At 38.9% G+C, this 15,588-nt stretch overlaps 1 protein-coding gene across 2 annotated transcripts in view; it reads right to left on the reverse strand.

Moving 5' to 3' along the window:
- Nucleotides 1-15,588, reverse strand: part of arhgap42b (Rho GTPase activating protein 42b) — a 91,394-nt gene that overhangs the window by 14,541 nt on the left and 61,265 nt on the right. Inside the window, exons 5-11 of one of the 2 annotated variants that reach the window (XM_084717426.1) lie at nt 7,668-7,769; nt 7,312-7,422; nt 4,939-5,043; nt 4,001-4,130; nt 3,507-3,607; nt 2,203-2,312; nt 916-972 (exon numbers count right to left, since the gene is read on the reverse strand). In XM_084717426.1, the coding sequence (XP_084573552.1) occupies nt 916-972; nt 2,203-2,312; nt 3,507-3,607; nt 4,001-4,130; nt 4,939-5,043; nt 7,312-7,422; nt 7,668-7,769 (716 nt within the window). The remainder of the gene's footprint in view (nt 1-915; nt 973-2,202; nt 2,313-3,506; nt 3,608-4,000; nt 4,131-4,938; nt 5,044-7,311; nt 7,423-7,667; nt 7,770-15,588) is intronic. The other variant, XM_084717427.1, reaches the window with a different exon arrangement.

Here is a 15,588-nt window from a genome sequence, read left to right on the forward strand (position 1 = left end):
TGATTCGACTGACAGATTTCTGAGACTAAGTTGGGTATAGCCTGAGAAATTCTACTCACTGGGATGGAAGCAGGCAGTTTGGAAATGGATATCTCAAAATCTGGCCAAATAAAATAAATCTGTTTGCACGGTTAAATACCCCTTTGCTAATTTGGGTGAACCAACCCTTTAAAACGAGGCTCTGATTCTGGCTGGGCCATAGACGTAACAGCATGTTTATTATAATGAGGATGAATGGATGAGCTTGAAGCTGACTGGAGCTTGGCCCACATTGTCCTTGTGGTTGGAACAAGCACCTTGGGGCATCGCCGTTTATGATAAATGAGTTGTCCTGCAAATAAACTGCAGTTATTGTCCATGCTCAGCAACACTCACCGAGGGTGAGCAGTGCTGGCCCTGCTGGAGCTGTGCAACAATAACGCACAGTGACGAGCTAACTCGATATTCTGGGATACACATCACAACGAAGAGCTCATATCAAGCTTTCATGATGTACAACTTGATCAATCCAGCCACTGTTAATCAGCGGGCAGCCAACTTGAAGGTGTTTGATCTTTGCGTAATTTGTTATCCCATCTCCCCAGTGCAACATTAAATACAAATCAGTTATGAATGTTCCCATAGAGCTAAACGATTTAAAACTTCTGAAGACAGACAAAATGATTAACTGATTCTCAGAATAACATAAATCAATATAATATGTGAGTAATTGCAGACAAGTATGAATAATTTAAGACTATGTCTGTTTCCTTAAGCCCCTATTGACCAAGAGATGTCTGATTTTGTGCAGTGGTAAATAGGCAACAGTATCTTATTAGAAGGATTGGATTTGAAACTGGGTGAATGTTATGATTAGCAGCACACATGCAGCACATGCAACTTCTCTGAAAGGGCAGCACTGGTCAGTTCACATACCGGACTTTACAGAAAAACTGAAGCGGTCTGAAAAGAGTTCCACGACAGATGTCATTTCTACATTGACATGAACACAGAGAAAAGACGGAATGGGTTCAAAAATAGAGTAAATATCGACGTTGTGGTTATACAACAAACAAGAGGCTTGGGAGGAAGGGGGAGGACTTGAGGAACATGCAGGACACAAACAGAGCTGAAACATCTAACACTTGTAAACAGGGAGTCTCTGAAGATGTTAATCAAACATGAACAGCTCTTGTGATGCTGAGCACTCCCATGATAATCTGGGTTAATTGCCAGTATCAACTGGGTTCAATAAAACTCAAAACGGATGACAACAAAACATCCCACATGCACTCCATCAATCTTAAAATACCGTGGTGGCAAAAATGGTTGCAGTTTATTTCACAATACACTGATAACATTTAACAAGCCATACTTTGTATCAAATTAGACAAAATCTAGAAATAATTCCTCCTTATTAAACAGGATTAGACCCTTATTAGACTTTATTAAAGGGTAATTAGGGGCATATTACAACAGAACTGTACTGTAAACTACAGTGTACTGTTTCCCAATTTTACACCCTTATTAGACTTTATTAGAAACTAAACTGGGACACATTACATCAGAATTGTTCTGTAAACTAAAGTGAAATCACACATCTGCTCCTTCCCCATTTACAGTGAAAATATATGTAAAGCAGATCTAATGGTGACTGCACAGACCTATTGTGATGCTGTCGGCAGATAATGTGATTTGCTCATAGAAGTAGGCATCGATCCTGGTTATTCTGCCAATTTTATTTGACCAGCCAAAGACGGTGTGTCTCAAATGACAGATATTTGATTTCACTTTAGTTTACAGTGCAGTTCTATTGTAGTGTCCCTCTAAATTACCCTCTAATAAAGACTGATAACAGTGTCTGATAAAAAAAAAAACATTATTTCTACTTTTTGTCTAATTTAATACAAAGTGCAGCTTGTTGTGTCTTATTATTGTACTGGACAATAAAGTACAACCAAAAAAAACTCAATTTAAGAATTGTGTGTCTTATATGATTTTACCACAGTTTTCATGTGGGTGACTTTTGCTTTTATAGACAGCTAATATGTAAAATGTTGACGTGTAATGTTTTTCTAATTGTTTTCTTCAAACACTCTGTCCTATGTGCTAGAGGTGGTACTGATAGTTTTAAAGAGTACATCAGGTTTTATGTATGTTTTCAGTCCATGTAAGTGATAAGACATTGTGGGGGAAATGTAGATGGTTCACATGGTCACAGACCTCTCCACCACTTCAATATCAAAGCAGAAACGCTTGTCGATGGAATCGGTTTTCCTCCGAATGCAGGACTTGAGCTTGAACATCTCTGGCTGGTTCAGGACAAGACCATTCTAAAAATAAAACACACAATACATTAAAAGGAACAATATGCAACAATTGAGGGTCCAAAATTGAACAATGCAGTCCAAATAATGAGCCTGAACCATAGGCTGTATATCAAATAGGTTGAAATCCTATTAAGTTGAAGTGAGTTGTTTCGCCTGCCCCCTCCTCCAGACTCAAGGAAGCTCAGGCAGGCTGCAGGAACATTGCTGTGTTTGCATCACTGTAAACAATGTAATTTGACAATAACAAGCAACAATGAGTCCTACGCTGTAAGTACCACTGTCAACGTAAAGCTAATCCCATTATCATGCAAACAAAACAAACATTAAAAATATCTACCCCTTTGAGATGAGATTATTAATGATTCCTTACAACTCATAAACAGACACTTACTCATTTGGCAAACATTCAGCATTAAAATGAACATTAATTTATACAAAACGGACAAACAAACACAGCTGTTTTGGCACAGAATGGAAACTTCAAACAAGAACATACTGGCTGTTGTCAGAGAAATAAGTATTTCAACTTTGCATGTTTCTCTGATGACATAACATGGTCACTTTATGATTGAGTACTGCAAATATATACATATTTTTCTTTCAATAAATTAAACATAATAGAAATTGTAATGCACTTGTGAAGTCTTCAATGTTTATACAAATCTAAAAACAGTAATATGATCACCCCAATAGTATAGTGACACTTGACTGATCTAGTACACAAAGTATGAAATAATTACAACTTGATTATTTGATCTGTTTGAATTCTCACAAAGTTTTCACTCACTGGCAAGTGTAAATGCTTGTAAATGAAGTGAATCTGTTCAGTTGATTGTGTACAAAACAAGACAACCTAACTCCTCTGTTAAAGGGTTATTTTCACTCCTTGAGTTCTTTCTTGTTATCTGTGGATTTTGTTATCTTTGAGCCATTTTCATCCGCCTTGAGTTAACAAGTCTTTTGTTTTCTGTGCCCAATTCGCAGTTCTGTCATCTTGACTTTTTTCACTTTTTTTCCCTCTGGGGTGAGACATTCTTATAGGCCTCAAGGGGGTTCTTTGTTTCACCCACACAGATTATACTTGCTCAGTCTTTTTCAGCTTTTATTATTTGCATGAGCAACTAAACTGAATTAAAACAAAACTAGACTAAAAAAACAAAACTAAACTACACTAAACTAAACTAAGTAAAACTGTACCTGTTTCCCGGCTGACTTATTTTCAGTGTTGCTCATTGTGAAAGTCTTGCTGCCTTTCTCATATGTGCAGTAGTGACGTGTCCAAGTGCATCCCAGAGGACCTAAGACAGAAAAAATAAATAAAGAGGAAAATGGTGCTTGAGCCAAAATATTTTTCTCTGAATCTCAGAGCTTCTGGAAAGACTTCTGAAAATCAATTTGCAATTAAAGTGTGATAAATCAAAAGTTGTTTATCACTGCTGATAAAAATCTACCATTTGGGCATCTTCCCCCCCTTGTTTGAGAGCACATCAAAGTGAATCAGTAAACAGGATGAATTATGAGCTCTGTGTGAGAGGATCTGTTCTGCAGGGGCCTGGGAGAACTCAAGACATGTTTATGGTGATGGATGTAAAACCATGCACTTACAACTGTATGAGTGAGGCATGGAGGGAGGGTGTGTGTTTGTGTGTGTGAGGGCCTGGCTGGCTGGGAGCCCGGCCAGAAAGACTCACGTTTCTCCTGGACATACAGGAAGCCTTCCATCGTCCACTGGCCCGGAGGTTTATAGTCCTGATCTGCAGACCTTATCCTCTTCATCAGCTTCTCCACTTCCTGCTTGGTGCTCACAAAGTTGTTTCGTGTCTGCAGAGAAAATGCAGAACTGGATTATAACTGCATTTAAAGGGGAAATCTTCTGCAATTTCTCACCTCAAAAACACCCTAATTCAGCCCACATCAAGAGTGAAATAAATAACGTGAAAAACATCAAACATCTGACAAATGCTTCATATTTGTGCAGCTGCATGAGAACACCTGGGGAAAAGAATAACTAACACATTGGCAAAGCATTTGGAAATAACAGACACAGCATCTAATTCAAACACATTAAATTTATATTGGAAGAATGCACTTGAGGTGATCCAAAATTAGGATAGAGATAGGGTTGTTAATGCTTCCAGGAATTCTATGTTTTGGAGTCAAAAGGGCCAGAATGAGGCCGTTTCATTTCATCTACAGAGATGCTGAGACAGCCTCTCCTTCTCCAGCCCCTATTAGAGCTCTCTGCATCTGAGGACAATGGAGAGAGGGTTACGGAGTTGAAATTGTCAGGGCAATGGCGCTGACATTTCAGGTCAGAGAGAAATTTGGGCCCTCGGGCTGCAAGTGGTGAGGTCATGGTGATGGAAAGAGGGGGCATGGCAGCAGCTGAGTTTTACTCCCAACTCTTAACTTTCCTTTTCTGACACAGTACCATTAAATGGCCTCCAGTAACTGCCTGCAATACAACACTCTGAAAATATTGATCCTCCGTGCAGCAAAGAATCTCATTTAATCACACAGCTATCCATTTGTGAAAACTCTGCTTGTTATGTCGGCGTATGATAAGCTGCAGAATCTGATTACGTGGCTGGTTGCCTTTGTATACAACCCCCGAGGTGTTGAGACTTACGTTCTGTAGGTTGAACTGGAGCTGCTGTTTGTATGGCTCAAATTCATGAGCCAGCTCATATCCTTCATGGTAGAATGTAAACAAGCCTTGCAGAAAGGCCAGGAGCTGGAGAGGAACAATATTTAAGAGTGATTTACTGAGTTAATAAACAATTTAGAGCCTGAAGACAAATTAACAACAGAGAACACATTTTAAACACCACAAGCAATGATCACTATTATAATAACATGATTATCATTTCATAACTCTACATACTCAAACATAGGGAATCCAGTCTGTAGAAGGGCTGGGTGATATGACTTAGAAATATGTCAATATTTTTTTGGTTTTGCCACGATATACAATACATATATCTTGATATTCTTCTCTAAAATAACGTATCATAAATTCTCAACTGGTGCAACACATGATAATATTGTAGAATATGATGCATAGCTGTGAATTAAACTACCCAAAAGTAAATAAAGGAGTTAAAAGTAGCACAAAGCATTAAACCGCTTAAAAATGAATCTATAAAAATGCTGTTTTTGGTCTCTCATCCATTTGATGTAATGTTTATTATCATTTTACACCAAATATCTTTGGTTTAAGACTGACAAAACAAGACATCTGAAGACATCACCTTGGACTCTGAAAAACTGATCGACATTTTTCACTATTTTCTGACATTTCATAGACATTGCAGCCCTAAATTAAACATGACATTATTTGATAACCGCTAAAAAGCAAGCCAATTTGTACAAGGGTGAGTAAAATTAGACTTTGAGATTTCTGATCCACTTGACTGATTGGGCAAATAAAAAAAAAAAACATTGACATTGAAGACTGAATATTAATCCAAAAACATAATATTTAATAGCAAAACACTGACAGGGACTATTTTACTCCACAGTGAGCAGTAAGTAAATTTAGCTATAATTGTTACATTGTAGGGATTATAATACTGGCTCCTAAAAAGTACAGAATTTGTGTTGAGTCTGTGCTAAAACTATAATTATAATATACATATTGCACTGTAAGTTAAGTAAGAGATAATGCACAGTGAGCAGGTCATTATTGTGAAATAAACCTGCATCACACTGTCTGGGTTTATGTCACAAAAATGACCCAGTCGCTGTACATTATCCCTCAAAAAATAATTTGTCACAAAATATTGAATTAAAAATGATTTCATTGATGTAAAAATGATTTCATTGCTCCTTCAGACTCTATGATCAGAACTGCGTCCATGGCAATGGTCTGTTAATCATAGCGATGGTCTGCTCTATAGAAATAATAGATCTTAGAAAGCTGTAATTTACTAATCAGAGTTGAGCATTTAACAAATGCATGTGATAAAAGCTAATTAAGTAATTTAACAGTGCCATACTTTGTAAAAAAGAAAAAAGAAAAAGAATTACCAAATCTGCATAAATTAAATATTATCACATTGATGCAGCAGTGAATATTGAACACAAAAGAGACGGGCGAAAAAAGAAAGTTTCACAAAGTAGTAGTTCTTTATGGCTAACAGATATTGATCTTATTTTCTGTATAACACGCAAACATCCGTAAGCATTGGGGAAGAAAGCACCTGCAGTATTGTTGGAGGAAAAAATTGATCCCATCTCAAGCATGGAGGATCCAATGAACATAGAACCTCTCCCAGTCAAATCCTCAGACACAACGACTGATTTTATTTCTAGGATGAGGCTTGGTATATGAAATGTTCAAGGATGAGCCATCTTATCTGTGCCCAGATTCATCACAGGCAAGGTTGAGCCTTGTCATTTCTCCCCACCACTACCTGGAGATTTACATTTCTGGCCTGGGTTCTGGGTGACCTGCCAGTGAATGTAAACAAATGGGAGTGGGGGGCTTTTAAAAGAGCCACTCTGCTCACAGCTCACGTTTGCAGACATTTAACACCTCGAGAACTTAATGTTTCCTGGTAACTTCTCCACTAAAGATGTTAGAATTGACTCCACATATCTGTAAGGTGGAGGCTTTTATAGGGGCTCTGATTTGCACTTGCACTTTGTATTGTTGTGTTTGACAACAACCACTTCATCTAATTTTACTCACTACTTTCCCCAAATGGATATACTTTATTACAGAGAATTTGTGATGCAGATGACAAATGCATGGAATATACAAGTTCAGATGAATACCTGTTGTGACATGTATAATTGTGCTTTTCTTCACTCAGGGAAAGAGAAAATAGACATTTAAAAGCCACTTTCATTAGCAGTAAGTACAAAGATACTACACTATTTTGAGTATATGCCACTTTAAACAAATCTTTTAAATACACATACAGAGAAAAATGCAATTACTGCATCTTCAATTTGCATTACTGAACACAAAAATATGTAAAAATCATACTTCTCTTACCGGCTCGACAAATTCAAATTTCTTTTTTTCTTGCACTTCCTGTATTTTGAAAACGTACTCAAGGGATGCGTCATAAAAGAGTTGTCGCTCCTTATCAATCTGCGTGTCAGCCTGAGAATGAGCAAACAAACCAGAGTTGGTGCCAGGACAAAGACAGGGGTCAAGCTGGCAGAGCACTGTGTGGACAGAGAGTTAATGCTTACATCACCACCCGGAAACAGTGTGTGCTCAAAGAAGTAATGAGCAAACAGTGGGGCACAAACAACAGTTTTATTTTTAGGAGACACTCGGCCGACCATAAAACAGCATTATTCAAAGACATGTTGGGGGGATCAGGAAATTTGTTGTGGTTTTACCTCCTGCAGATATGCCTCCTTCTTTTTGGATGACAAGTTGAGGTGTCTCTCAAGTGTGGAGTAGTATTTCTCTGTTTCCTTATCAAATTTCTTCTTCCCCTCCTAAAGAAAAAGGTGCACAAGACACATGAAAGGCTTAAACATTACCAAAAAAAAAAAAAAAAAAAAAAGTGGCATGCCTTCCTGATGTGGGTGTGTGGAATTGAAGTGCCACTAGGTGGAGGTCTAGCTGCATTTTCACTTGGCATTTGGGACATGTCATTTAAAAAGTCCTGACAATAGATTATTACAGGTCATAAAAGTGGCATATGACCGTGTAATGACGAGTAGACAATGTCGACATGGTCAATAAGGACTATGCATTATCAACAGGGCTTCTGAGAAATATATCCTATTATTCTCACAGTGCCCCAGCCGGGGACAGAAGTTCACAGCAAAATACATAACACTGTAAATCATCAATAGCATAATGCATCTGGCACTGTCACAGGACAGGACAGGCTGGATGCTGTTTGCATTTTCCTCCCTTGTTCTGCTCCACCTGCAAAGACAAGTCAAGCTCTATAGTTACGAGTTGGAGGATTCAGACAGAGTGTCCCAGAAGGCTCCGAGGAAGGAACAGGAAATGGGCTTTTCATGCCAGATGCCCATCTATAAAGCATATGGACTGAGAGATCGAACATTTCACCCAAAAAACGATCCACTTTGCAGGCCTTAATCAAACTCTGCCCAAGCAGAGAGAACCTGTCTGTGTAAGAGCATTCAAGTGTCTCATCTGTAAGTCTGACCTCTAAACTGAGCTTTGCCCACTTAATGCCCATCTCACTATGCAAACATTCATAAAGGGGCTCCTGGGGAGACAGAAAAAAAAAGTGGGAGGGGGGTGGTGAGGAACGTGTGAGGAAACGGGCAGTGTAACCAGATCCTGCTTGTTTGTTTTCATTCCCATGGCCCTGAAATTTAGCAAGTCTAATCTACTAGCTACTGATATGACCTAGAACAGTGTTCTGCCTCAGCAACTGCCACAGCAGTTAAACACACTGGAGAGGAATTCACCACAAGACACTGTAACCCTACGACACAACTATTACAAGTACAGCACAAAAATCAATAGATAATTTCATGTAGTAGCATCTTATTTCCATCTTTCCTGTCATGTCTGACCTGGGAATGATCTTTTCAAGAGTGGGGAAGAAAATCAATTGTGTATATGCCCACTATTCAGAAACAATGAGCAAATAAACAGGTGGAGAGCAAAATAAACATATGATTAAATATTATATCACGCTGACAGAAAATAAATTTCCCTTAAGGATCGAGTGGTTTTTGTTAGGGAACAAAAGGGAGCTGACTGTCGGCCATTGTGACTGCTGTTGACATGACATTATTTTGTGAGCACGCATACAGCTGAAGCCCTGGGGAAAATACCAACAGAAACACACACACAAGCTCAGGAGCACTGCACAGACACACGCACACACCCACACACACACACACACACCCACACACACACACACACACACACACACACAGTGGATCACATTAAATTAAGAGCTTTAGGTTTAGCTGAGCCCCGCAGTCACAGCAGGAATCTCCCAGCATTGCTGACCAGTGTGAGCATGCCAGAAAACTCCTCGCAATAAAAACTCCTCCGTACGTCTGGACTAAGTCTTTCACACTTCCAAAGAGCAGGGAGTGACTCAGAGCTGCAGTGAGTCTATGAGGCAGAACCAGCCTGATTAAGTCACCTAAAGTGTCCTGCTTTGTTTTGATCCAGACAGGACGTGTATAAACTGGTGCTATCATAATGATACCCTCGCAGAACACCAGGTGTTTGTTGGTTTGTCCATGCGGTGAGTGCACTCCCACCCCGTCCTCATCCCCCTCCTGGATGTGTTTGTGCAATCAGAGTGGAATATGAGCAATTTAAATTGCAAAGACTCTGCTAGAGAAGAGAAGGGGGGAGCAATGCAGGTGAAAGACTTTGAAGCCCAGCGCTTGTTGGCAGAGGACATAAAGGTGGATACAGGGTTTACTTTGAAAATGTATTCTGATACAAATACTTTTTATCTATTAAAAAAATGTAGTGTAGTCAACATTAGTGTTTGGTATGTATAGCTAACATAGCAAGTGGTGTGTGTAGCTAACATTAGTGGTTGGTCTTTCTAACTAACATTAGCCATTGGTTTGAGTATCTAATATTGGTGGTTGGTCTGTGTAGCTAACATTAATGGTTGGTCTGTGTAGCTAGCATTAGCAGTTAGTCTGTATAGCTAATGTTAGCAGTTGATCTGTGTGTCTAACATTAACAGTTAGTTTGTGTAGCAAACGTTTGTTGTTGGTATGTATAGCTAACATGGCAGGTGGTCTATGCAGCTAACATTAGCGGTTGATCTTTGCAGCTAACATTAGCGGTTGATCTTTGCACCTAAAGTTAGCGGTTGGTTTGTGTATCTAATGTTGGTGGTTGGTCTTTGTAGCTAACATTGGTCCATATAGTTAACGTTAGCAGGTGGTCTAATTTTTATTTTTCACTAAAGGCCTTGATTATGAATTGACAACTGTAAGATTAGATTAGTTTCACTCGAGATCAGAATGGTGCTGTGAGACTCAAAGTGTTGTAATATGTGTGCACTGCATGTGGCAGTATATCGTTCTTTCCTTTAAAATGTATTTTATATTTGTAATCCTGATAATAATCCTTATTTTTACTAAATGTTTTTTCTGTACCTGTAATTGAATACAGTTACCTTTTTTGCATCCTAATTACGTAATCCAGTTACATGTAATCTGTTACTCTGTAAGCCTAGGTGGATAGATATAGCCTGAAGCACACAAGTTTCTGACACAAACTAATGCCAGCACCCCGGAGTAATCAGCTGGCTGGATGAAGCCAAAGCACTTCCCAACACTCTGCGCTGCACAAAACACACATGAACCAACCACTTGGGAGATTTCCTCATCTGATTGCTTTGTTCGCCCTCATGAATAAATCAGATGCAGGAAGAGAATATTCTGATGCAGATTCTTCTGTAGTGGAATTTCTAACTGGGAAGTCTCATGTTGCTGTTAAGAGTCCTTTGATGCCAGCTGTAGCAGGGGTGAGTTTGCTAATTGCCAATATAACATTGCAGGGAGGAAATTGACAAGAAAATCTGCAGGCGGCTTTTCTTCTAGTCAGGTGTTCTCCATTTGCTAAAGAATGGATGCTGAAAAGAGGCGAGAAGACAGCAGGAGGAATATTTGGACGCTGGCCGTACATCGCCAGTTTTGACACTGGCCCTAACGAGCCTCAGGGCCATCATTTCTGAGCCTCTCATCACCATGGTAACAGATGTAAGCAGCAAGGGAGGTTGGATGTGTGTGTGTGTATACAGAGAAAAGAGCCCCAGATATCACACACTATGTACAAGTCCTCACGTCTGTCCATCACCCTGGAATAATGCACACATCAATGGCTAGCAGGAATCGTGTGCCGCATATTTCACCACACGTTCATTTTAAATGGATTCTCTGAGCAGTGACATGAAACTCTGCAACCTATCTCTATGAGCTTATTAGAGAAAGCTAATTGGAGCAGGGGTCCAGAATGGCGATTAAATAGCAATAGCCAGGTTATTTTGATGCTCCACCACACTTGAGCAGGTCTCGCTGCCACAGGGGAGGCAGAGAGAACACAAGGCTCTAACTCGAGTTCGGTTACTTTGCTGCAAAGCCAAAAAATGTCTCCCTCCTTACCTGAAATCCTCCTTCCTGAGGAGACATCACACACAGCAAGAAGTTGGCCAATTAACACGAAATAATTACACACATCTGCTTCTGAAGAGTTGAAAAACAAATACCCAGACTTCATTTTTTGTGTGTGAGAGAAAAACTGCAAAGCAAACTTTTATTAGTTTATCAATGCCTCTGCTCTCTGACACATGATGTAATACATCTGAAGTAATAAAAATAAATGTACAAAAGCTGCTGTTCACGCTTATTCCATATGTCCTTTGTATCTTATCTGAGAGTAACTCTCAAGGTATGAGCAAAGCTGCAGGGTAAAACAAGCTGGTATCTTCATAAGATCAACCTTCAAAGACTTCTTTATTATTATATTGTAAAAGACTTTTGACAAGCTCTGTATGAATATAGATATATACTGTATCCTATAGGGATGCCTTAGGCCTTCTGCCTTTCAAGATGAACCTAACCTTGCTGTCACCACCTAACCGGAGAGATAATGAGTGGGAGAAAACAACTTGAATCGTTGGGAAGTAGTGTTGTAGTACTTGAGATTGGACTGATGACCATGTTTTGAAGGTTTTGGTCTCAGAATTGACATAATTTTTGCTCTGTCTTGTCTCCGTCTCGGGCAAAGAGGACTTTGGATTTTATTTCAACACCAGTCAGTGTTAACCTGTGGGGGTATCATTAAATTGCCTGTGCATTGTCTGATTTATTTATTAACATCATTATTGTGATTGGATGTAAAACTTCCTGTTTAAATGCAACCAATAACTTGAGTCATTTCTAATTTGAAAAAGAAAACAAACAACAGTATGTAAATTCTGCAAGCTTATTGAAACGGCTGGCACCACGTCAAACTTGTATTGGCAAGCATGAAGAACAAGTGATGGCGGCAAAGCTAGCTAGCTCATTTATATTCTTGCCTGTGAGACACAATGATAAGACAAGCCACAGAAAGCCGTATGTATATATAGCTCCAACCAGTGTTTGGGGCAATGCATCACAAAGTAACGTGTCAAAGTCAACCAACTTTTTCCTTGTAACAAGCAACATGAGGTGTTTATTTTGTAATTCAAGTACTCCATTATTTAGTTGCTGTTATTGTAACAATTATACTGCATTTTCACCATCACCAGATGCCCATCACTCCTCATATCCCAGGAGGGGCCTGGGCATGACTTTTTATATTTGAGACAAGGACAAATAGACTATGGTCTTGGCGGACACTGAAATCGTGGAAAGTCTCAAGGCAGGTCTTGAGGTAGTTGTACTGAACAAATTTCCCATGATCAAATCTGTCTGAGTCAACACTCCAACACCATCCAGACTAGTGTGGCTGTGGTGACACTTTTTCACCGCGTAACTCTCAAAGCAGAGAAAGTTAGATAGTCACGACAATAAAAAACCAACATGTGCAGGGAACCGCAAACTGATTTTCATTTTTTGATAACATAAAAGTACTCGAAAAGTTATTTTTTTCAGTAGGTATTGCTGTAATAAAATGAGTTCCTTTCTAAATCAGATTTGGACATAAATGCAAGACACGGGAGTGGTTCTGCTCCCGCACTTGGGTCAAAGTCTTGGTCTTGTCTCAGTCTCAATACATTCTTGATCTCTCATGACTCAGTCTTGGTTTTAGGTGGTCTTCCCTACAACACTGTTGGTAAGTTTGGAGCTCATTAATATATCTGAAGATGTTTTTTTTTGGACTAACCACTGGTCAGTGTTTCCCTTGGCTAAATCCATGAATAAAGAGCTCCCTCAGTCTCCCCTAATTATGTTCGAGGTAACAGGAAGCTATTTTATGTCAGCACTGAAGCTATTTTTAATAAATCCAGACATTTATAATAAGGTTCAGTTGAAAGTTTGTTTTGTTTTGTTACAGATTTCATTTCAGTGTGCACTCTAATCAGTCTAGTGTTTATTTTCACTTCTACAACAGTTGTGCTTTATTAAACCTAGAGACTGTGAAGAGTGACAGGAAAGCTTCACCACAGAAAGGGAACGACCTGCAATTTAAACTCAGTCCTGTGTCAGTTCCGGCTCCATATTGGAGTGAATACACTTGAAGGAAAAAAACAATAAAATTACGTGCCATTACGTCAGTTTATTCTTCTAAATGCCTCCATGTAGTCATTGTTTCACTGTATTGTATAGCAGATATTGGCAGTCAGACAAAAGGCTGTTAGAATAAAACAGTCCTTCAAAACACACTGAAGTCCACAACAAAAAAGACAGAAATCCACAACATAAAAGTGATATTAGTTGTCCATGAGAACCCATCATCTGTTTTGAAGATTTTGTGGGAAGATGCAACAGTAATTGGAGCTAACATTTTCATTTGTTTTTCATTTCACTGTGCCTTAACTTTTTCAAACTAACACAGGATAAAAAATAATGCATACTAGTGCTGACTACTAATTCTTCCTGGTCCTGTACCTTAAATTCAATTATGTGTGATGTTGCTGTTTATATGTAAAGTAATTTAATACATATTGCTTTTGGCAGCTGATATATTCACAGTGGATGACTGCTGCCTTCAAACAGGTACAGACCGACCTCTCAAGGACTCATGAAACTCTGGTGATCAGGAGAAAAAGTAATTACTTTCTGAAAGACTGTTTTAATGGTGTTTCTGCTTTACTGGGTAGGGCACAATGGAAAGTCATGGAACAGACATGAGAAAAATGGAAAAGAAATATATTTAATTTGCTTCACCTTCTTCATGTATTTTGTTGTTTCTGAAGCATAAAGTTTGAGTCTGAGTGTCATCTGCAGTGCCGTCATCTTGATTTACTCTTCCTCACCGTTATTAGGTGAAGTGTTGTCACAGCCTATTGCAGTTTTCTTGTCTTATTGCAGTGTGTATCTCTTTGATTAACCAATAATATATTAACCGACAATCTGCAAAGATAATTATGCAACATGATTTGCATATCTCCAGGACATCAAATCCATCTTTGATCACCCAGTGTTTTAAGTGGCTGGACATTTGCTGAATTTCAATACAGCTGGGATAGTTCAGCTGTGCAGTGCAGTAGGCAACTGTTGTCACAGCCTGTGATACAGAATAGTTATGTATTATATTTATGGGTGGTTCAAGCTCAAACGCTTAGCTGATTAGGGTTAGGTTAGTTGATTGACATGACAAAATAATCAACTACAATTTTGATAACTCGATGTGTCAGATGTGAAGGTTTCTTACTTTGGCACCATCTGGTGGTATTATAAAGACTAAACCTGTGGATATTAACATACCACTAAAAAAATAACACAATAAAATCATATCATCACAGTTCAGTTCCACTGAAAATGAACTAAACAGTTCCTTTTGTCCAGCCGTTTTTTGCAACACAATTCAAGAGAGATGGATAGAAGAAAAAGGTTTTCAGTAATGTGCATTAAATAGGCACTTCTACATCCACTGACTTACAGTATGTAAAGTACAGTTTTACAAGTATATAGAGTACATTAACCTTGGGATGTTGTGGTGTTTGTATGACTAAAAGATTTTAGTGTCGCCCACAGCTGGTAGCAGCATATCCCCAAACCACTTTAATTGATCCCTTTACTTCACAGCGTCTGAGTCCGTGTTTAGCATATTTTGGGATTTCAGAGCTTGAATGTGTTACATCCAGAGTGCAAGTTGACTCAAGGTGGCATATTTTAGAAATAATTTGTTTGTGAGTTTGTGAGTCGGCTGGTCTTCAGTGGTTTTACTGGTTTAAGTGTTAACTGCCAGCTGAACTTAGTTGGATCAATACAAATGACAAGGTGAAAAATAGCCATATAATATAGTACACAGTATTATATAAAAATCTCAATAAAATCTCAGTATTCAAGTTCCAAGACAAATGGTGCTGCTATCAGTATTTATGTAACATTAATTTGCTCTAACATAGCTGTTAGCAAGTCTACAGTCAAAAGACAGAGAGAGACTGCATGAGTGATACTATAGCTGTGAACATACACTAAGGTGGACCGATCTTTAAGGTAGACCAGCTATTCCTATTGAAGTGACAAGTCACTCACCCTGGTTTTGCTCAGTTGTGAATGGAGCAGTACAGTGTGAGTAAAGTCTAGTCAATAAATGCAACAAATCCTGAAGAAGAAATGGAGGTTAGCCCCTAAGTTAGCGACAACTTTGCTACAGGCTCACCTAAGGTGGACTGAACTTTGAGGTGGACCA

Source organism: Lutjanus erythropterus, chromosome 4 (assembly GCF_056507025.1).
Source record: "Lutjanus erythropterus isolate fLutEry1 chromosome 4, fLutEry1.hap2, whole genome shotgun sequence".
Classification (NCBI taxonomy): Eukaryota; Metazoa; Chordata; class Actinopteri; order Lutjaniformes; family Lutjanidae; genus Lutjanus; species Lutjanus erythropterus.